General features: G+C 36.5%; 2 protein-coding genes across 3 annotated transcripts; one reads left to right on the top strand and one right to left on the bottom strand.

Moving 5' to 3' along the window:
• Positions 1–263: 263 nt before the first annotated feature.
• On the bottom strand, positions 264–24,053 carry LOC107047550 (elongation factor-like GTPase 1). Of its 2 annotated transcripts, none has more exons than XM_015270328.1 (4): positions 20,587–24,053; positions 19,840–19,962; positions 17,700–17,845; positions 264–523 (listed from the first exon to the last, which is right to left on the bottom strand). In XM_015270328.1, exons 1-4 carry the CDS (start codon positions 23,148–23,150, stop codon positions 459–461), a joined length of 2,898 nt encoding a protein of 965 aa, XP_015125814.1. In that variant the 5' UTR covers positions 23,151–24,053; the 3' UTR covers positions 264–458. The 2 variants fall into 2 exon arrangements, with proteins under 2 accessions (XP_015125814.1, XP_015125815.1); XM_015270329.2 differs by lacking the exon at positions 264–523 and adding an exon at positions 16,540–17,351.
• Positions 8,623–17,445, top strand: LOC107047551. Its single transcript, XM_015270330.2, has 3 exons — positions 8,623–8,765; positions 9,322–9,444; positions 16,650–17,445. The coding sequence occupies exons 1-3, from the start codon at positions 8,654–8,656 to the stop codon at positions 16,730–16,732; spliced, it is 318 nt and encodes a 105-aa protein (XP_015125816.1). The 5' UTR covers positions 8,623–8,653; the 3' UTR covers positions 16,733–17,445.
• Positions 24,054–24,755: the final 702 nt, after the last annotated feature.

The raw sequence follows: 24,755 nt of genomic DNA, 5'->3' as shown, positions 1-24,755 counted from the left end.
GGGCTTCGCCCCTAAACTTCCCTATAATTTTGCCCCGCTCTCCCCTATGTTACAAAAAATTACTCCTCACTTGTTTCCATTTTCAATATTGTTTTGAGAATTTAAGTTATATTTCCACTTAAGAAAATATTTAACATTGTTTCCACTTCCAATATCCTATTTAATGGAAAATCAACTTTTTGGAATCCTTATATCAACTTCACATCTTAACGCCAAACAGTGGAAATTATTATTCCACTTAGGAATTATCCAGCAATGTCCTCAATTTTTTATGATGAACAAATTACTTTTATTTTCGATATTTGATGAACGTAACCATACAAGCGATGCTCGGTCAGCTGACTAGCGATTGAGAGGTTCTCGTCGCTGGTACGATGGTGAGACGGCGCTGTTTTCCCGTAGCGGCCTGGATCGTAAAATAAATTTTACGAACTCTTCAATCACGTATTGTGCTCTCATTAATCGGGGAGGGATAGGAGCGGTACCACACTGTAGAACACGATTTTACCTCCCAAATAACGGCCTGCAAAAATGCGATTTTTATCAGAGTGTGAAGAAAAAATCTCGTTGCATAGGAATGCAACATTATAGAGATTTTATTGCCCATTCAGTCTATAGGTAGCGTAATTAATTTTATGAAAACATTTTACCTACAAAAATTTAATTAACAGTAATGGATTTGAAGAGATAAGGCGCCGTATACGATGATCTGAATAATCAATTCACCAATTACAACTTGTTTCATATTTCTATCAATTTTTTTAGAGAAGTGGAGAGTGTTTAATCTCTGGGTCCTCTATTTCTCAAATAGACAGTAGAATCAAATCGACGTCGATTTGAATGAGTACTTTATTTAGTGGTGTGAACGTCACTGAAATTTATGAAAATTTTGAGTAATGCGTATCTCTCTATATAATAAAAAAATAAGCCCAAAAATTCAGGCGACGCTTGATCCGGCCCATATACGGGGGGGTGCCCATATAGGGGGGGGGGGTGCCCATATGTGGGGGGTACCTATATATATGGGGTTGCCCACATAGGGGGGTGCCTACATATGGTGGTGCCCATATATGGGGCGGAATTATACGTATGTGGCCTCTTATGGTAAAGTATTTATAGAGCTATCGGAAAAACGCTCCCGGTCACACCCATTCGGTCACACCGGGAGCCGGGAACGAGCGAAGCCAGCGGGGGCTTCAGGGCTTCAGGGGACGTCCCCATCCCTGGAGGGTCTCAAAGGTCATAGGGGCCCTAAGGGTCATAGGGGTCATAAAGGGGCTAAGAGTTATGAGGGCCACGAGGGTCACAAATGTACTAAGGCTCTTAAGGGTCACGAAGGTCATAGAGGTGCTAAGGATCATAAGGGTCATAGAAAGGCTAAGGGTCATAAGAGTCACGAGGGTCTCAAAGGTCACAGGGGTCATAGGGGTTCTAAATGTCATAGAGGTTTTAAGGATCACGAGGGTCATAGGAGTGCTAAGGATCACGAGGGTCATAGGAGTGCTAAGGGTCACGACGGTCATAGGAGTGCTAAGGGTCACGAGGGGCATAGGGTTAATAAGGGTCATAAGGGTCATGGGGATTCTAAGGGGACTGCCCATATATGGGTGGATGCCTATATATAGAGGGGCACCCATATATGGGGGGTACCCATATATAGGGAGAGTGTCCCTATATGGAGGGTGCCCATATATGGGGGGGTGCCCATATATGGGGGGCATATATGGGATATGCCCATATATGGGGGTGTTCATATATGGAGGGTGCCTATATATATGAGCGGTGCCCATATATGAAGGGGTGCCCATATATGAGCGGTGTCCATATATGGGGGGGTGCTTATATATATGGGGTGGTGCCCATATGTAGGGGGTGCCCATATATGGGGTTGTTCCCAAATACGGGGGGGGGTGCCCATATATGGGCGGGTACCTATATATATGAGGGGCGCCCATATAGGGGTGGCCATTTATGGGGGGGTGCCTATATATGGGGGGGAATTATACGTTTGTGGCCTCTTATGGTAAAGTATGTATAGAGCTATCGGAAAAACCCCGGTCACACCCACTCGGTCACACCGGCAGGGGCGAGCGAGCGAAGCGAGCGGGGGGGGCGAAGCCCCCCCCGGGGTTGGCGAGCGGAGCGAGCAGGGGGCGTAGCCCCCAGTAAATTGAATAATTATCATGAATTTAAGCAATGAAATTTCATTGGTGACTGAAAAATTTTATAATACTTTTATAATAGTGAACTATTTTCGATAACGTTCGAACAATCATTTCTCTTTGCAAAACGACATTAATCCCCTTATCAAAATGCAAATAGAAAAATTATAGTTTAATCCTTGAAATAAAAAAAAACTACAGTCGTGTTCAAGAATCTTGACGTGCACCCGTTGGATCTGCGTGGGACTCGATTTAACCAGGACAGAGATTACAATCTCAATAGGTAGTTCAGAGGAGAAAAAAGTCCGAGGCGAGTACAGAGAAAGGGGGGTGCAGAAAATGTATGAAATAAGATAAAAAAATGTACGATAGCCGCTGTTCTCCCTATTCAATTAGGTACATGTTTCAAAAATTAGCAGGCGTCGATGACAAACGTGGGAGCCCCATGCATAATAGCCCGTCAAATATAGCTCCTGCTTGCTTGCCATCTAATCGCTTTATGTGGAAATTATCGTGAAAAATAATGGTTAAGTGTCAAACCACAGGTACCAACCAGCAGTGATGATGAAACAAAAATAAATGGGAAACAGTCGATGACAACGAGCATGGTTTACGTCATCAATCTTTATACAAGCCAATATATAGTTTATATCGGAACAGCTGCGGTAAAATGGAACTCATTGTTGTGGGAATATTTCAACGATAAACATTAATCTTCAACATTTTATAAAGGATTGAAATTAATGACCGTATTAGGAACAAATTTGGAACATTGTTATGGATTGCTAGTCGTCCGCACCCGGATTATGCGGACGGAGGAGGGAAGGGGAAATCATTTCTTAAATTAAATTGTGGCGAAAATTTTGATGAACGGTATTTCTATAGCGAACAATGCAATTTAAAATTTGTCCCATAATGTAATTAACACCTTTGATGCTGTAGAATTCGTCGTGTGGATCATTACAATAACTTTACCTTTGACTAAGTCTTAACTCATCCTGCCAAAAATACACTGACAGAAAGCATTAGTTATCGTTAACGAATGGATTTGTTTGGAGACGAGGGTCTATTCGATCTCACCAAATGTTCATCTGTTAATAGTTAACAAATGCACATTTGAGGAGCCTTGTTCGACTCGATTTCGACTTTTCAGGTGAACCATTCGCTAACTATTAACGAATATTCATTTGGTCACATTCAACGCTACCATTCGTTAATAGTTAACGAATCTCGTCTTCCTACACTGATAGACTGATTCATTTATTCTAAACGAGATTTGTTAACTATTAACGAATGGTAGAGTTGAATGTGACCAAATGAATATTCATTAATAGTTAGCGAATGGTTCACTTAAAAAGTGAGAATCGAGTCGAACGCGGCTCCTCAAATGTGTATTTGTTAACTATTAACGAATGAACATTTGGTGAGATCGAATAGACCCTTGTCTTCAACCAAATCCATTCGTTAACGATAACTAATGCTTTCTATCAGTGTACTTTTAGCAGGATGAGTTAAGACTTAGTTAAAGGTAAAGTTCCCGAGTGGAAATTTCGGTCAGGTCTTGATCAAATTCGGATCAGGTTAGACCTGACCACTGGTCAGGTATTGATCAAGTTGACGGATCCGGTCTTTATCAGACATGTTACGCCTCTGACCAATCCGGATTTGATCAGGACGAATGGATCCGAACTTGATCAAGTCAACTGTATGAAAACCGGATGACCTGTCTGTCAGTATCGATAACAATTATCAATGATAATTAATCCAAAACAAAAGATAATTACTCTACTGTTATTACCTCTGAAAAAGCTTACTATTTTTTTACCAATGCCGAGGATCGAATCGGGGACCCTATGATTGCTAATCCTATGCCCTAACTACTACGCTATCTCGCTATTACTATTGAGTAAACTGTACATTGCCTATATGATTTGTATCGGGGTATTCGTTGACTTTACGATTATTCCTGATCTCGCGGATGTGCGTGTGTATTCTCAGAGATAAAATATGTTCAATTAAATTTTTATTTATTTCATTAGTGAATAATAATAATGATAATAACAATAACACTAATAAATAAATAGACATTTGGTGATTTTTTTCTCAAGATCATTTGCGTGTAAGTTTGATACTCCTCTAATACATATTTACAGCATCATCATCCCTTCCTTCTGTACATTTCAGAAGGGCTGGCTGTTAATTAAATTGATTAATTAAATTAATTTAATTTATTTTAATTACAGTATAATGATGCTTTTTAAAGATTGAAAATAATTATTGATAATGGTTGATAAAACTTAATTTGAACAGTATAATAATAGATAATTAAATTATTCGAAAAACTTCTTAAAATTAATGTCAGGTGGAGCGGATCTGAATCTGATCATTTTCTCTTCAATTGACCCCTTTCAAATGCCGATCAAGGACATAAAATCCGAATTTGATCAAATTGGGGTCAGGCAGCCGACCTCAGGGTGAGATCGTGCCTACCTGATCAGAACTTGATCTGAATCATCCTGCAGTTTTTCAGATCCGATCTACTGGTTCAAAACTTGGTCAGGTGCTCATCAGGCATTATCTGATCATGTCTACCTGATCAGAACTTGATCTGAACCCGCCTGTAGTTTTTTGGATCCGATCTGCTGGATCAGAACTTGGTCAGGTTCTCATCAGGCATCATCTGATCATGTCTACCTGATCAGAACTTGATCTGAACCCGACTGTTGTTTTTCGGATCTGATCTGCTGGATCAAAACTTGATCAGGTTTGCATCAGGCATCATCAAGTTCTGATCGTGCTTCAGGTGGGCCTGAAGCAATTTCCACTCAGGTTATTGTAATGATCCGCACGACGAATCACGAACACCATCGGAGGTGTTAATTTCATTATGGTACTAATTTTAAATTACATTGTTTGCTGTAGAAATACCGGTCATCAAAATTTTCGCTGCTATTTAATTTAAGAAATGATCTCCCCTTCCTTCCTCCATCCACATAATCTGGGTGCGGATGACTAGCAATCCATGAGAATGTTCCAAATTTGTTCCTAATACGGTCATTAATTTCAATCCTTTATAAAATGTTAAAGATTGATGTTTATCGTTGAAATATTCCCACAACAGTGAGTCCCATTTTACCGCAGCTGCTCCGATATAAACTATATATTGGCTTGTATAAAGATTGATGACGTAAACCATGCTCCTTGTCATCGACTGTTTCCCACTTGTTTTTGTTTCATCATCACTGCTGGTTGGTACCTGTGGTTTGACACTTGACCATTATTTTTCACGATAATTTCCACGTAAAGCGATGGCAAGCAAGCAGGAGTGATATTCGGCGGGCTATTATGCATGAGGCTCCCACGTTTGTCATCGACGCCTGCTAATTTTTGGAACATGTACCTAATTGAACGGGGAGAACAGCGGCTATCGCACATTTTTTTATCTTATTTCATTCATTTTCTACATCCCCCTCTCTCTGTACTCGCCTCGGACTTTTATCTCCTCTGAACTACCTATTGAGATTGTAATCTCTGTCCTGGTTAAATCGAGTCCCACGCAGATCCAACGGATGCACGTCAAGATTCTTGAACACGACTGTAGTTTTTTTTTATCTCAAGGATTAAACTATAATTTTTCTATTTGCATTTTGATAAGGGGATTAATGTCGTTTTGCAAAGAGAAATGATTGTTCGAACGTTATCGAAAATAGTTCACTATTATAAAGGTATTATAAAATTTTTCAGTCACCAATGAAATTTCATTGCTTAAATTCATGATGATTATTCTATTTATATGCATTACTCAAAATTTTCATAAATTTCAGTGACGTTCGCACCACTAAATAAAGTACTCATTCAAATCGACGTCGATTTGATTCTACTGTCTATTTGAGAAATAGAGGACCCAGAGATTAAACACGCTCCACTTCTCTAAAAAAACTGATAGAAATATGAAACAAGTTTCAATTGGTGAATTGATTATTGATCTCATCGTATACGGCGCCTTATCTCTTCAAATCCATTACTGTTAATTATATTTTTTTAGGTAAAACGTTTTTATAAAATTAATTACGCTATGTATAGACTGAATGGGCAATAAAATCTCTATAATGTTGCATTCCTATGCAGCGAGATTTTTTCTTCACACTCACTTTCATGGATATGAAAGGAAACGACGAGTTCTTCATCCACTTTTTATTGGATTCTCAAATTATCAACGTCAGACAAGGGAATATTGTTTTGCAATTTATAGGCAAAATGATGGAGTTCCCTGATTTTATGAAATAACCCAGTGAAAATTATTGCGACACTCCCAATTGTTGCAATTTCATTTTCTTCTGTGCATGGAAAAAATTACAAATGACGAAATGAGAATGAAAGAAAAAGTTAATGTTCATTAAACGCTCTACTTAAGGAGAAAAATGTTATGAACAATCTAAGTCGGTAATATCCAACTTTGGCAACTGATTTCTAATAATTCTGAGCAGACAACCCAAAGACAACGCTCTGCGACTCCTACGCTCTCTGTAGCCAAAAATATTTGACCATTCATAATTTTCACAAAAAAATAGCCTTACAATTGTCAGTCCTGCATCAATTCAATATCTAGTGCATATCGTGAAGGACTGACCGGGTCGCATGAGCAGTAGAGAATGAGAAAAGAGAAAGAAGCAAGGAGGAAGAGAATATAGTGCCACAGGCGCTACGTAACCTGTTTCACATATTCATGAATCCAGTATCATCCTTTTTTTATTATTTATTCGTCGAGTGCACTTAATTTCAAACTATTTATCGCGTCCTATCTGTGCAATTTGCCATCACATCCTTCACAGTTGAAGGATAAAATTGGTGCGTCAATAAAACGACTGCTCACCACAAAATTATCTGTAGTCAATGTTTCTAGGACATAGTTGGAAAACTTTTTAAACTGTGCCATACTGCGTTATTGTCGACTAATATGGTTTTCGAGCAAGATTCCCAACGTTCAAGTTGTAAATACCTCAGATCCAGGTGGGAAGTTCTTAAATGTTGAGAAGCAAAATGTAAATAACTCTGTGGTGACAAAGTTGACTGTTCATAATAACTAACTCGATTCTCTGAAACAAGTTCTGCACCGACTCTTTCCACCTCTACAAAGAAAAACAGCTGACTGTGAAGAATCATCGGGTTTCAATTACAAGGCTACAACGGTGTGCTTCAGAATAGCTTTACCTAATTATTGAGTAAAAAAACAAGGGGCAGGTAATTCATTCTTCAAAAAATGACTTGACTTTTGGAAAGAGCTACCGCAGCTATTGATCTTACAAATTCATTTCTCTTTTCAAACTGTTTGTTAAATGAAAATAAAATATATCAATTAAAAAGATACTTTGGACGATATCTTCGGAATTATCACTCTTCTTGTGAGGAAAATGTAAAGTTCATTGTAGCCAAGAAGATTCCGAGGAAAAGTCCCTACAAAAAACGTCCTATGATATTTTTTTCAACATCACTTCTTATAATGGAGATGAAAGAATAATGTTGGCGGATTTATAAAATGATAAATGCGTAGATTAATTTTAGGCTAATCTACAAACTTCCAAAAAATGTGACAGAATTTGTTTGAAAGCAAAAAGAATTCAATTTTCTAAAAAAAAAACGGTCTTTTTGAGAAATGAATTCATTCGGTATTAAAATGGTGAAACATGTCAAAAATTCCCACTGTTCTCCAAAACTCGATCTATGACTATTCAGCATACTAATTCAAGAGCACCTTACTCCACACTTTCAGCCACAATGACGAGCAACACGATTCCATTCTATATATATATATATATATATATATATATATATATATATATATATNTATATATATATATATATATATATATATATATATATATATATATATATATATACAGTTGAAGATAACAACGGTGTACTTTCGTTACTTTCGACCAACTCATTGCAATGATCAATCAATCAAAGAGTCCAACAAAGTGACCAAGTCAGTTATTTCTTTTTTGCGAATGGATGATTATCAACAATGGATGAGAGGAAGCATAAATGTAAGAGATTTAGCTTCATGATAGACTTGATTGAAGGAATTCACTGAGATATTTATGAACCAGTGATAAAGAATTACTCTAACTGTAATTGGTCTTGCACAATTTTTTTTTTCAAGAAATGAGAAAGAAGGAAGAAGAGAGAGAGGGGGGAGAAGAGAGCTCTTTGCTCAACAGCTGCGATGGGTAGATCTGATAACGTGAATGTGTAGTACTTACGGAGATCTTGATAAGAACTGTAGAATGAAGTCGAATCATGCCATGGTCTCTTCCCTTTTAGTGCTTCGAATTGATTTAGAAACATTGGCAGCAGTAAATTAATGCATTATTGGAGAAATAAGCTGAGAGTGTACTGTAATTCTCATTTGTCTAATTTTTCGAAAGATTCATATGGTCTGCTTTTTTAAGGCTTTGACGCTTGTAAAAACCTGCGAACCTGTAGCTGATATGAGGGAATGCAGAGCTCCTAAGGATTGGTCATTACTCGCTTTGCAGAATGTTAGAACTGGGAAGTCTCATTATCTCGTAATTTGCAGGTGCCCTGACAACAATATTTTAGGTGGGTACAATTTTATTTGAGATAGACTAACGGAGAGGTGTGCTCAAAAGGGGTATAATGAAGTGGAATATACATGTTTGAGGAGTTATCCCGATGTCATGTGAGAGATCTTTTGAAGATAGAACATTTGGTTTTTCAATGAAATGCAGTATAAGTCGTGGAGTTGATTTCGCCACTATTCATTTAGGGAGGTGACCTGCTTGAAGTTTATGTGAGAAATCAAAATCAAATATTAAAAATATAAAAAAATATTGAAAATCCAAAAACATTTTCGTTCTTGTTTCCTACGAGGCAATCATATCTGCATTGATATTTCTGGAGATAAGGTATTCAAATTGAGTTTCACCATTATAAAATGACAAAATCAGTGCTTTCTCTTGTATATTTATGTTATTATATTAATGATTTCCAAGAATACGCAATACGCCACGTGAAAATTGTGTCATTATTCAGCTGTCAGTTACACAGCGGCTATTAAATATACGTTTGCATTCTCTATTTGTCTTTGTCCTCTGTTTAAATACCCTCCTAATCATCATCTTGTTCCTAACTGCAGAGGGACCGATGAGTCATGACCAACCGACCTACGCAAGTGTTCCTGGCATTCGTGTCTATGGGATGATGTGTGTACAAGGTATCAGGAGAGGACGTCCACTACGGTATGGACGCAATCTACTGGGTGAGTGTGCATTCCTAGATGAGTGGAGCACTATACCAAATCTCGTATGTTTTCTTTTCTCTTCTGTATGAATCGAGATACGCGGTAGCGTATCGGCCAAGAAAAGTTTTGACCGACTGGGCAAAACATCAAGCCGAGAGCACCGGGTATCGAGATACGCGGTAGCGTATCGGCCAAGAAAAGTTTTGACCGACTGAGCAAAACATCAGGTTTGACCGACTGAGCAAAACATCAGGCCGAGAGCACCGCGTATCTATACACGACAGAACTTCCCCCTCCACTACCTCTAAATGATTTACATTCGGTATAATGGAAACGGGACGACAAATCGGGAAAGTGTCGTCACATCGGGAAAGTTAGTTACATTATATAAATCGCCTATGAGCTTTTCAACGATGTAACTATGGTATTTTTTCGATTAACAGTAAAAAAGATATGCGCATAGCAACTTGTTGATATTCACATTCTCGCGATTCACATTATAACGTGTGAGAATCAAGTAGTAACGTTGGCAGCGCCGGTCCAACTGAGCTTCATATCCAACGTTGAAGTGTTGCCACCAGTGCATTTGAATGTGGGTTGTGATGTTGTTATGGAGAACCACAGAAAATGTTCTTCTTCACGTTAAATCACTTATTAGAATGAAACGGAAAATCGACTCGGTGTTCTATTTTGTTTTCTCTCATCGAAAATTCGAATTTCATCCCGCCATATCTATATTTATATGCGGACCTCGGACATAAAGGCAGTTTATGTACTGTTTGTGAGGTTATCGGTTCATGTTTGGAATGTGACAAAAGGGAGATGTGTCGAAAATATTGTGTGATCAAGTATTAAATGTCCGTGAATAGTTAAATTCGAAAATAAAATATTGATTTTTCTCCGAGTGTAACAGAAAATCTTTTCATTCCGTGGAAAAAAATTCACGAAATTAAGTGACAGTAAAATGCGAACAATTTTGTGATTATTTAGGAAAAATTAGTAGGAGACGGTGGGATTAAATGGACACTTTGAACCCTTTCCAAAATGTTGATATCTTATTGAAGTGCTGATGAAAGAGATTTTTTTTTAAATTAAAGTACAGTCAGCCCCTTTGTAATAAGCTTAGACTGAGCTCAATCGATAAATTTGTTCCTTGGTTATAAATATTTAAATAAGAAGTCAGAAGAGTCCATTCCACCCAATGTTTCCCTAATATTTTTAAAAACAAAAAAAAATAAAAACAGATGTTTTCAAAAAGAATTCTTTGTGAACATTTTGTTCGACTATTCCTATAAGGAAATCAGTTCATCTCTCCACGAAATACAATCCATATAGGAATCATCAGAGCAAAAATTGAATGAGGAACCAAATCAAGTCAGAAAATTGTTAATAGATGATTAAAATTTGAAATTCGGTGGAGAGAATAAATCTGGAGTAGAACTGTTTATTTCCCTTCAATTGTTGATTCAAAAAATGTTCTATCTTATGAAAAATGAATCAGTTAAATTGAATTGAAAAGAACAAATTTCACCGGATGTAAAAACAGTCCTTGCTTATTTTGAAAAAAATAATGAAATCTGCCTAAAAACACAAAAACAAATGTTTTTGTAAAAAAACTGGGCCAAGAAAAAGTTTTGTTTGATTCCTACTGGGAAATCGAAGTTTTTGAAAAATACATAGAAATAAAAAAGGAAGCCAAGTTAGGAATTTTGAATAAATGGTGATAGTACACATTCAGGTTTCTATAAGAAAAATAGTTCTCAATGGAATAAGTATTCTAAAAAAATTCTCCATGAAATAAAAAAGAAGTAGGAGCAGGACCAACGTTCGTGGCGCAGAGTTTTTCAATTCACTGTCGAGTATCTATCTAATCCTCTGTGTTCTGACCTGTGCCAAAGACGTAGGTGCTGCTTCTACTGATTTTTACTTCATAGAGAATTTTTCTCCAACCCTTATGCGATTTCGAAATATTTTTTTTCATTTTAAAAATTTTTTTTTATTTCATTGGTTTTATCGAAGTAATTCTCGATTTGAAACCCCTCCTCTAGCCTGCCTCCCCTGCTTTCTTTTCCTCTCATTGTTATCTGCGGTATCATGGCCGTCTTACTCTTAGCTGTGCCCCATTCGAGCTAGGACTGCACGGGAAATCATGTAAAACCCCAGTCGCACAGCCGGCCGATTGTGCAGTGCCCTAATATATCCATCTGTCACACTGACTAGATGGAGACACTAGACTGCTACACCGTACCTACCGCCCGCAATTTTTGTGCGAGCGAGGTGTTCCTAAGCGGTCACCCATCCAAGTACTAACCCAGCTCAACGCTGCTTAGCTTGGATGTCCGCCGGAGCAACACCTCACCCACCTAACCATTACAGTCGGTGCGATTTAGAAATATTTTTTCCGTATTGACCTTCACTTTTCCTCGTCCGGGAATTAGTATTGGCCCTTCCCCAAACTCGTAAAAGTGAAAATCACCACAGAAAAATATCGTTCACGACTAGTGCCGTAAGGTTTTTTTTACTTGCGTGGAGTTGGCGTTCGAGCCGAAGGCGAGGACTGTGGCCAACCAGGCGAGTAAAAAACCCCATGGCACTCGTCCTGAAATATACGATTCTCCTGGACATCTGATTATGCCCTATACCCATTCATTTGACATTTCTAAATTGGCTTTTTTTTTATTTCTTTGTATTTTTCGAAAATTTCTACTGTTCAGTAAGAATCAAACAAAACTTTTCTTGGGTGCAGTTTTTTTACAAAAAAATTTGTTTTCGTTTTTTAAGAAGTCTTCTTTTCTAGACACAAATATTCAGGAGAACAAAAAAAACATTGTCTCAATCTTGAAAACTTCCGAATCATCCTACATTCGGAAACAAATCGACGATTCTCTGATTTTTAAGAGAACCTGCAAACTTCCTTGACGTTCCTGTAATTCATCCCCTATTCATCCTCTTAACGGTGGATTTTATAAAGAAGTTGAAACACATGGTCATCAATTTCCAAAAATCTTCTCTTAATGAGGGCTCCCATCAGAAATAGGACCTTGTCTAAAATTTTCATATTCCTATAGTCTTAATAGTTTCGGCTTTGCATTATTATCTCAGTCAAGCCGAAGGTCTCTCTTTTCATATTGATTATTAATTTCACATTCAAAATTTTTTTTCAATTAATTGTTTATAACCCTTCTCACTGCAAGAAGCAACGCAACTGACAACATTGCAATAACATTGCAGTGTTATAAATATAAACAAGTAGGCGACTGCAGCCATGCGGCTGTACATATTCTACTGAGTAGGGCGTCTATTCTTTTCTCGCCATCAATATATTGATTGCGGGCCTCCGAATGGATACGTTTTATAGTAAATGTCTGCCTAGAATATGTTTATAATTTTTTTCTTCTATATATTTATTATCGCAGATATTAGGCGGTTTATTGATGGAATTTTTCTGTTCATTTATTGAAGAAGGTTTGCGTAGGTGTATAGTGTTTATGTTCACTTTCCATTTTGATAAATGTTTTCCATCCATTATTTTTTTTCGTTCTCATCAATTCCTACTGCACAGGTATATATGTTTTGATTGATTTAGATAGAGGAGATCATGCCAAATATTTTTAAAAAATTATTGAAATCGGTTGGGTATTTTCCGAGATATTTACGAGAAAAGGTTAAACAAGTAGGCGACTGCAGCCATACGGCTGTACATATTCTACTAAGTAGGGCGTCTATTCTTTTCTCGCCATCAATATATTGATTGCGGGCTTCCGAATGGATGCGTTTATATTTCGAATATCTCGATTTTTACTCAAGTTAGAGCGCGAACAAGGATTTCAAGTCAAAAACATAAAAATCTAAATATCTCAAAAACTTTGTATTGTATGAACGGGTATATATATTTTGATTGATTGAGATAGAGGATATCAAGCCGAATATTTTGAAAAAAAAATCATTGAGATCGGTTGACTCGTTATTGAGATATTCAAGGCATTAAGTTTACATACAAAGTTGAATATCTCCGAAACTAATTGACCGATTAAGCCCATCTTCCATACCGGTCCTTGCAATGATCAGTGATAGCTTTATGCCAAATTTCAAGTCAATATCTGAATTCTTACTCAAGTTAGAGCGCGAACAAGGATTTCAAGTCAAAAACAGAAAAATCTACATCTCGCAAAAACTTTGGATGAACGGGTATATATGTTTTGATTGATTTAGATAGAGGACATCATGCCGAATATTTTGAAGAAAAAAAATGTTGAAATCAGTTGGGTATTTTCCGAGATATTTGCGAGAAATGGTTAAAAAACGAATGACTATTGCTTAAAAACTAATGGACGGATCAAGCTGAAGTTTGGCATGGAGTTAGTCTCAAGTTATACCAATTAACTGAAAAAATTTCAAACTTTTTGGAATGATTTTTCCCGTTTAATTATCAAATTTACGAAAAAATGACCATCGACTGGACAGTATCACGCACAGACATGGTCCCCAAACTTCGTATTTTTATGTTCCAGACCATTCTGCATCATTTGCAAGCAAAATTAGAAAATGTGAAAATCGAACGATTGGAATGCTTCCATTCGAAAGCAAAAGGGAGCCCTTCAGATTGACTGAGATAATAATGGATAGTCAAAACTATTAAAACTATAGGAATATGAAAATTATAGAGTAGGTCCTATTCCTGATGTGAGCACTCATTAAGAGACATTTTTTGGAAATAAATGACGGTGTTTCGATTTCTTTATTAAATCCACATCTAAGAGGATGAATAGGAGATGAATTATAGGAACATCAAGGTAGTTTGCGGCTTCCCTCAAAAATCAGAGAATCATCAGTTTTTACAGAATGTAAGATGATTCGGAAGTTTTCCGGATGATTTCCTCATAACAATTATGAGGTTTTCTGAAGGAATTTGAGGAAATCCAGAAGTTTTTCGAAAATTAGAGAAAATTTTCGGTATCTCTCAAATATTAGAGAATGTTTGAATAAACAATGGCAGAATCGATCGGAGTCACGTGACCCCAACTACTGCACTCTGATTGATTAAAATGAGAAAGAACACAATTTGAAAAATTCTAGAAATTCCTCAAACTTTCTCGACAATTAAAAAAAAAAATCGCAAGAATTTTGGGATTTTATGGAGAATTTGAAAAGATTTCAGATGATTCATCAAAGTTTCAAGCTTATGGCATCGACAACTAGTATTTCGAAAAGGATCATGAATGAAGAGAAGATACACCGAATTAGCAGAAGAGTTTCAGAATCGATGGTATAATTTTTCCAGGAAAATGATTGATTGCTTTTGTAAAGGAGTAAACGTGATTGAAGGGGGTGTAATTAGTGTTTAGCGTTCTGAATAGAATTTGGATTATAATTATAGTTAGAACCTCATTCAGTGAGCACAGATATTCAGAATTAGTCAATCACTTATTAAAATATTGAAATTGAACAGGTGATTAACCGAGAAGCATTGTTCCCATTAATTTTAATACTCAGTATAATAAGAGGATGATAAATCATTTATTTGCGAAAGAAACACAAGGCAAAAAATGAGAAAAGGCATAATGAGAGGGCCTCCTCACCTTCGCAGCCGCCTTCTTATTTTTCTATATAAAAATAAGGAAGGATAATTATCAAAGATGATAAGAATGATTAATGACGGTTTTTTACGCCGGTGATTTAAAAAATCCCCCTCCCCGGCATCGCTCTCCCATGAATATGCGCATTGAAAAAGGGGAAGGGGGCTATTTTTTTCGTCATATCTGTTCACTGAGAGAAAAAATTATCTCTGTTGAATAACTATATGTTCCCCGTGAGAATATTTGATGGAGTGGAACAGATTTACTTGAGGGAAATTAACAAACTTGATAGAAGGAAATTTAATATCATTCACGAAAATTCTATTTTTGTGGTCATCATTAGAAACATCTCTAGAAGAATAGGAACTATTCCAAATTTTCCCCGCAAAAGTATTTAGTTTTGCTAATAAAACAGTTTTCGGCAAGAAAATTTTAGTTTCCTCTTGAAATTATCATTTGTTCCATGGAAATTGTAAGTGTTTATTTCACAAAGATATACACTACTTAATGGATTTCACTTGATAAAACCAGAGCCTTATATAATTCTATGTAGAATAAATGTATTTACCCGAGGACCATATAGATGTGTCACGACACCAATTACTACTACGAGAATTATCATGTTTGGCGGGAAATTATCTTTTTGTCCACAAGCAAATTGATTAAACACGACAAAAAATCTCTTCAGGGGAACGTACAATTTTTCGACAGAACTAACTTTTTCTGTCGGTGTTTTATTTTCCTCCTGAAATGACGGAACGAAAGTGGCTTATTTGATTCCTCGGATTTCCGTTGTTTTCGACGATCCTCGGAATGATATAATGAACAATAATTCTTTTCAGTAGAGTATAATAATAGTTTTTTCTCGCCATGCAGTTGTAACGAAAAATAGAATGTGCACCTAGGACAGAAAACAGGACATCAAAACCCACGGGTGGATTACTAAACATCCTCACGCGGGTTGGAATGTCCTGTCTTCCTCCCTTAGTGCACAATCTACTATTTAATCAACGCAATAAAAATCATGTCTGTCCTCATAAATCCTCATAAATTTCACTCGTCGCACACTTTCTACTGTCTCGAGTTTCAAGTTTCTAGTATACTGAGTACTACTCAGCATAGTCGAAACTCAGCGTCAGTATAGTAGAAATAGGACGACTGAGTAGTAATTTTTTCTATGGACGTCATCATATTTCACTTGCGTCACCTGTATTTTTCCATCCAAAACGTCACAGTTTTTCATTTCTTGCCAAAATTACTATGTTGAATAGAAACTTCTTGAGAGTGGCAAGTATGCTTCTGCATTCGATTTTATATATTAAAATTAATGATATCCCCATAGTGGAGAATAAAAAATTATTTTTATGATATTATTGCGATTTTTCTCTTAGTGTACGGTCAAATCAAGAATGGATAGAGTTTGTAACAGGTTTCAACACATTTGACTTTATTGGGACTTCAAGAATATTTTTTAGTAGTTATTATTAAATAAAAATTATTTGCAAGATAATTTTTCCACAAAATGAACCGTCAAAAATTGATGATTAGTCTTTTATCTATTAAATTAAGTAATATGAACGTAATATGAAATACGAAATAAGTAACATAAGTAATATGAAAGACTTATGAAAAAAAATTATTTTCCAGGTTTTGAAGTACAAGAGGAGTTTCAACCGTCATTTCCATGGCACAGAGTTCCAGAATTGTTGAAAACCGCCACATGGGACTGACGTGCATGTGATATTATCACTTGAATGAGTCAATTAGTCCCCTAAATACCGTACTATTTATTATGAAATTCCATCCAACTTCACCCACTCATTCAAGTCTATTTTCCATTGCCTTATATATACCGATTTTGCTCCATCATTTAATTTATTACTCCATTTATTAGAAAATGAATCAATCCAACAACTTGTTACATCTTTATCAAAAGCGATGCGGTTGAAATTCTCTTATTCTGCTCGCAACAAATGGATATTTGAGGAATTTGAAATAAAAATATGATGCAAGGTCAGCCAATAATTTCAGTCACGTAAGATGACACGTACGCATTTTGGATTTAGACGTCAATTAAACTTTTATGAGAATCTGAAATGGATCTATTGGGATTTGATTCAGGAGCGAAGAATGAAGGACACGTCTGAAATGATCCTGCTGATTATCAGTATTTTTAGGCAAAATTGTCGAGAGACTTCTTCTGTAGACAAATTAATGGTCAACCAAATGAGTCTTTGCATAATGTTCTCCAAATCCTTTCGCCTTTTATCGCTCAACAACAAAATTGAATTTTGTTTATACAGCAGTCCTATCGTTTTCCAATATTAAATAACTATTTTCTTGTCCTCTCTGCAATAAGATTGATTACTAAGTAAGTTAAGCGTAGCCAACTTGATTTATCGCGCTGAATAAGATCATTGCAATATAAAAATAATTTTTGACTAGTGATCGCTATGAATTATTTCTTGTAAATAAAAAATTTGAAAACATAAAAAATATTGGATAATTATTTCCTGAAGTGATTTTATGGGTCTCACATTAAAAAATATTCTTTCGAAATGTGTTTGAAGGGTTATTATTGTTCGAATAGTTTATTCTACGCTTAGAGAGACGTAAGCTCTTCAGAGATGGTGGGATGGAGTTTAGGTAACTCTGGTTTCATATGATTTTTATATGGCAATGGAAATGAAAACTTACCGAGAACGTCAGAATTGACGAGAACGCTGCAAGAATACATAGGAGTCACCAGTCGAGGCCTCCTCAAGCTCAGGGCACGTCGACATGCTTCTTTGCAAGCTGACATCAATTGACCACCCAGGTGTCCGTGGGTTGGTCCGCTTTCACTGGGAACCAATTATCCATCATTAAAGGTGTTTTTCATTTACAATTGAAGGTTATCAATATGAAGGAACTATTTAAATGACAATCGGCACAAATTTCAAATCATATCTAGCAACTTTATTGATCAATGTAGTGTAGTTGGGGTTTTCTTGGTATTTTTTTCTTTCAAATTATCCGGATGTGTTTCTTTGAAATGACTTTTTTTGCTTTGGATTTTGATGTGTTTCTTGGGTTATCGACAAGTCAATGAAACAATTGAATCCTAACAGGCAAGAAGAGTAGGGGGTGTAACTTTTTATAACGTTTTTCTTGCACCGCTTGCGCATCGCATTTCTTATAGCGTTTTTCTTGCACAACTTACGGCGTCAGTAAACTCGCCGCGTTTGTCAGCAACTAAAAAAGGTTTATAGTGTTTCTCGATTTTTGTTCAGTCAATCAAACAAGTGACAACGCCATTGTCAGTTGTCACTTGTTTTACCGATTGAACAAAAAATTGAGAAACGCTACAAAATTTTTTTTAATTGGTGAGAAACGTGGCGAGCTTACTGACTCAGTAAGTAGTACAAGAAAAACGCTATGACTGACATTTGAGTCTCCAAGAAAAATGTCAAAGTGTAAACCAAACAATGTTGTTTCAAAAAACCAAATCCGAATAAGTTGAAAAAAGAAACAGACCAGGAGAATTGCTATAAAACTTCTTTTTACTGCGGAAATTTTTCCGCCCCTATGGTTTTTATTCTCAATACAAACGTTGCAAACCAAGAATTCGGAAGTCACAGAAATTCCAATCCGGCTATATATTGCTGTTATTCCCTCAAAAAATTTGTCTGTTTTCGATAACTCAGAATGGAACTGGTTTCTGATGCTTCACCAGAAATAATTACAAGGGATATCGGACTAACCATGATTTTTAAAACTAAATATCAGAATTGCGAATGAGCGGATGTTACATAAAGTGTTTGTTTTTCTAGTGTTTCCTCTATTGTTCCGTAATATTCGGAGACACTGTAGTGGTGCAAAGAAATGAAATTAATTGAGTCGCACTTCTTCTATTAATTGTTCATGTCATTGAAACATGAACAATTACGTAAATAGTGTATTCACTCACTATGTATCGATCGATCTAATGTCTCAAGAAGAAACATTAATTAGTAGAAATTAAAACTCTTGAATATGATAACTCCGCACAGAACTTAATTCAGAGGTGAAGACATAAAACAAGATGTGTCACTCAAATGCGAAAATTAGTTTTTTTACTGTATCTAGGAATGCAATGAAGACAGAGGGTGTTTTCTTATGACCTTTTTTGTAGATCTCATTGTTTCCTACAAAAAAGGTCCTTACTAAGAAATCAATATTTTGCTTCAATCCTGAGATATTGTAAAAAAAAACAATTGGCAATTGAATCTAGAGATATTTTTTCAATGAATATCTCTGAATATACGGTAGATGGAAAAATTTTTGAGCACTTTTTTGTAAATTTCATTCGCTCTACAAAAAAGATCTATACAAAAGTTTCCCTATTCGCTTTAAATTTCGAGATATTTTTGAAAAACAAGTTTTTTGGGAGGATAAAATTTTGTTTTTCTCTGCATTTTACCTCTGAATTTGGAAAAACGTAAAAAATGAAAATATGCCCTCGTTAGTAAATTTTCTGAACTTTCCGATAAAAAAACAAAAAAATAAAGAAGGGGTGGGGAACGACCCCAAATGACCGTTTAAAACTTTCTTTTTTAGTTTTCCATGCCAAAATACATAGATCCATATAAAAACTATTTTTTTTTCGAAAAGCTGAGGAAGTTTCGGACAAAATCTAGAAAACAAAAAACTTTTAAAATTTTGAGGTAATTTTTCATATACAGAAGTGGCGGATTCGTTCGTATAAAAATCAGAAATTTTCACTTTCAATACACAAATATAAGAATACAAAAATATTAGAATACTTAATTGGGTTACTGGGAATGAAAGATATAATATATTCTGAAAACAGAAATACCTTAATAAGTCATCATAAATTTCCCATTTTTTAATAGTAAAACAAACGCCCATCATTGGCTCTTCACACAGAGGTCCTGCCAGTGTGGCCAACTGGAAGCCATTTATCATGCTACTATCAAACCTGAAACAGAGATGAAAATAAGTCTTTATATGACTACGATTGAACGGTATGAGCAGTAAGCAACATTACATCCAATGCTTCATTTCTTTTATTGCAAGATAACAGAAGAAAGCAAATTGCAGTAATGACATTCAATCTGAATCCACGATTCTTTGAATTATTTTCAGAAGTTAAAATCACCTTTTCTACATGGTGCATTGTTATCGAATAAACCCAGGGGTGTGAATCGGAGTAGTTATAACCAGTAAAATAATTAAGAAAATCTACGAATGCCGATTGGAAAATCTATTTATCCTAAAAGGATAGGTCATGTACTAGAATTAATAAAATAATTCAATAAAAAATTTAACTGAGCTGAATAAGTTGTACATACAAATAGGAAAATAATGCTTATTAGAATGAAGAAAATTTTCACTCAATTACAATGAATTCTCCTTTTAAAATCAGTTTCGACTGAGATAACAACAGAAAAAATATCGGGTAAACTAAATTATAAAAAATTCTCATATTTCCCCTAGAGCCTTTCGAACATTCTCCCTTAAAGTCTCTTGTCCCCTTTCCTTATTAATCATTGCTCTACGTCCCAATGTGGCAAAGAGAAACAATTGTACATTAAAAACTTACGCAGCTCTGGGATCATCTGATCCCTTGATCTGTGACTCCCAGAAGGCTCTCCTTTTGTAATCCGTCCTATTAAGCAGCACATTAGGACCACACTTTCTAGGTCCAAAAGAAAAGATGTTCTCCAGCACATCTTCCCATCCAGCTTCATCAAAAGCCGCTTTCAACTCCTGTTTCAATCCTTCGATGGCCTTTTTTTTTCTTTCTCCCAGGTCTACCTCCTCCAACGTCAGTCTCGCTAGATTCAATTCATCACTGTCTTCCTTTCCAAATCTTTCCCAATGAGAATCCAGCTCCTTAATCAACTCGGAATTTTTTTCAATCAACTTCGTAATTTTCTCAGGCAGTGGAGCTGCATCGATCTCAAAGCAACACTGGCGATTTTGAGTCCAGAACTCTAGCATCACTTCCTCACTCTTCTTCTCAATCGCCTCATTGACCATATCAACTGTTGGTGGAGGAACCACAGTTTCTCTAAAAGAGACAATCGGTTCAGACACGTTAATTTCTACATTTGCGTACTTAGTCTTAAGATCCTCTAGACACCTCTCCAAATGTACTTCCCCAGCAGTATTTAAAACAATCTCTCCCGTCTCCTGAATGTGCATAATAGCACACGCATCCGCCTGATTCAATAGCTTCAAACCATTGATCAACCTCTGAAGATCATTGGGATGCTTCGGTTCTAATGCAACTCGAAGAATAGGAACCGATAAGGAAGTGAGTTCAGAGAAAGATGGACACATGATATCAGTGGAGATCGTCGCAGTTTTTAGAACATGATCCTCCAACCCACCAATCCCAAGAACGTTACCAGCTGGGACTGTTGGGACTGCTTCTAATTCTCTTCCCATCATCAAATAAAGCTTTGGAATTTTAACTTTAGTAATGTGGCAACCTGACTTAAGATCTTTCAAGGATTCTGCAGGTTCGACCCATTCACCTGCTCTCTTTCTCTCTAGAGTTTTCCGAGGATTATGCTTGGGACCTAGGACTAAAACTTCACAGTTTTCTGTTAATGTCCCTGAGTAAACTCTTGCAAAAGCTATGAGAGGGTTTTCTCTAATTGTTTCATGGTCTTCTTCAGACGGAGTCTCTTCTTCCATGTCTTTTGGAGAGAGTTTCGGATTACTTAAAGATGATGGAGACGGTGAAGAAGATGAAGACGCCTCTTGGTTCTCATTCTGAATCAAATTCTGATTTTGTTCTTGTCCTAATTTAATGGTATGTCGTTGTCTCACAATTTCTCGACATCTGGTTAACTCCTCCGGTGTCAATGGCTGCGTCTTAAATTCTGGTAACATTTTACGTTCCACTGAAAACATCTTAGAAATAAAGGCAATTATGGGAGCCTCTGGAGATGACCCACAATTTAAAAAAGCCGCTTTCAATTTTTGACTTTCAACATGTAGAGAAGAGAATTCTGAATTCCCACTCATTAGACGTTCGATTTTCTCCGGGGAGAGGTCGAGAGGCGATGGAACCTTATTACAGACAACATCAAGGCAGGATTTTGATAGTGGTAACCATTGAGAGCAAATTGCCTGAAGTTGGGCCTTTACATCAGTCACTCTTAAATCCCTAGTTGTTAGTTTAATATTCAACTTTTCTACCATGCTCAACATTTTTTCTTTATCCTTCCTAACAACCACAGTATCATAGAGCATCCACAAGTTGTCGAGGATTAATGATACAAATAAAGGTTTCTTCGCCTTCTCTTGTGCACCCTTGACAATTCTTTTAGCTTTCATATTGAGATAATAATCACCCCACAGAGTCTTAAGCAGAACCTTCTCACTGAATCCTAATTTTTCCGAGAATATCTTTGCAAAATTGGAGACTTGGAACCCCCAGCCATCAACAGCACTAGAAAATAGCACATTTCCCTGTTCTGGAGAGAAATAAAGATTTGAATCATCAGTCTCTAACAACGCTGACTGCCAATCGTTCGAGCCATCAGATTTTGCATATTGTTCTTGATGATCCATTTCTTCTTTCTCTTCTCGTTCCATTATATCACTAGCGAATATCTCTCCCATTACAGCGTTCACTTGCTCCAGAACCTGGTTCAAGTGGACATAAGCATCCAATGGTTCCAGCTTCATCTCTGTGATCAATCTGTCAATTTTATTCAGCACAAGTACTGGTTTCAATCCTTCAACGTAGGTCATTGATAATGCTGATCTCGTTTGGGGGCAGACACCCTCGACTACGTCTACCACAACAATAGCCCCATCGCAGAGACGCACAGCTGTTGATACCTCTGAGGCAAAATCAACATGACCTGGAGAGTCAATGATGTTCACAAGATACTCTTGCTGGTTGTGTCTATGATACAGTGCTATTGAGCTGGACTTCATGGTGATGCCTCGCTGCTGTTCGTCGTCACGACTATCCAGGTAACGAAGTTTACCTGCCAGCTTACTAGAGATTATTCCATTGGAAGCTACCAAAGAATCTGCTAGAGTAGTCTTACCATGATCCACGTGCGCCAAGATGCAGATGTTCCGTATACGCGATGGCTGCGATTGAAGCTCATTAAGTTTTGAGGAATCTACTAGTCTCATTTTGATGGACTTAATTATTATTTATTATTGGACGTATGGGGGATTTTTTAAGGCTTCTTTAACTTGTCAACTTGTAGAAGAGGTTAAGTGATTTCTAGAGCTTTATTGTCATGTCTCACTGCACAAAATATAAAAATAGGAGGGATGTGGAATTTTTTATTGTAGATAATTTGCTTCTAAGTGTTTTAATAATTTTTTGGCTAGCAAGGAATACCAGTGGCTATTTCACTTTGTTTTGTTTCCACTGCGCAAAACGTTCACTTATTGTCACTATTCCATTACGTATGTTTGGCATTTCCTTGTGATTCAACACCATCACCTTTTGGTAGCTAACTGGGCCGGTTGCACCAATCTTTGTAATTTTTAGTATCGGTGAGTCAGTGGAGATGAGAATAATTTAACGGTGATTTAATTGAGAAGCGTGAAACCACTGGGGTGAGTCCATGTTATGTCGGCTGATTTGCGTTCAATTGCGTTGCACAAATATAATGATTTTTCACATAGATTAGTTGAGATAAATGTAGTTGATTTGACGATTTTTTCCGAAAGGAAGTCACTGCATTTTTGCTGATAACACTGGGTCACTTGAAATCAGATTGGATCATTCGATGATTGCACCGCGGATGTACAGAGCAGGTGGAGGTCCCTGCGTTATCGATATAGTAGCACAACACGGAAACAGGAGTTTCACACATACGGGTTTGCGGCTTGAGATTTTTGTATCGCGAACTGATAGAAAATTCGACACTGAGCCTATTTACACCGGGGAGTTGGACACAAGTAGATAAGAGTTGAAGTAACTTGTCGGTGGAAACACAACGATGAGTTAGTTCAGTGGAAACGAGGCAGAAGTTGGCTATTATTTCCAATGTAAAAGGAAATTCATCGAACTCCTTTGAGTTTATGTCAACGCTAACAACACATCAAGTTCGTACGGTGTAAATAGACTCACTATTACTATTACTACTAGTAGGGGAGGGTAGTGCAAAATTGACACTAGACTTTTTAAAAATTATTCATAACTCAGAAACAATTGTATCAATAGAGCTCAGTTTAGGCTCATCACAAACGGAGACAATTGTTCTTTGTATTAAAACAAAAAAAATTAAACTTCATCAAAATTCCAAACCGTTACTAATATTTTTAAAAAAGCCAAAAGTGTCCATTTTACCCCAACCTCCCCTATTACTGCGAAGCTATTACTCGGAAAATTCAAGATTAATGGATTTATATCTCCGTTAGTGCTATGTTTAAAAAGAAATGTCGAAAGACCTTATTTTATATGGTATAAAATTATCTATAAAAAATATATTTTGGTAGTTTTACCCAACATTATTCACAACTGACATTATTCAACAATTAATGCGAGCATTATACAATATGGATTTTTCCTGTGCTGCCCAGCTTCGCTTCGGCAAATTTTTTTGCCAGAATATGAGAAAATTCCATAAAAACTTGAGAGCTTTTTCAGTTTGAAAAAAATGCCTGGTGTTGTCTGGGAAGGAACATTAATAGCAAAAAAGAAAAATACAATTACCAAATTATCATCCGTTCTTTTATTATTATTATTTCAAGAATTTTCTCGAAACTCCCTCAATTTTCTCG

This window comes from Diachasma alloeum, unplaced genomic scaffold (genome assembly GCF_001412515.2).
Source record: "Diachasma alloeum isolate Michigan unplaced genomic scaffold, Dall2.0 Dall_scaffold_66758, whole genome shotgun sequence".
NCBI classification, from domain to species: domain Eukaryota; kingdom Metazoa; phylum Arthropoda; class Insecta; order Hymenoptera; family Braconidae; genus Diachasma; species Diachasma alloeum.
Note: the sequence above shows the minus strand (reverse complement) of the source record. Positions and strands in the feature narration are given on the sequence as shown.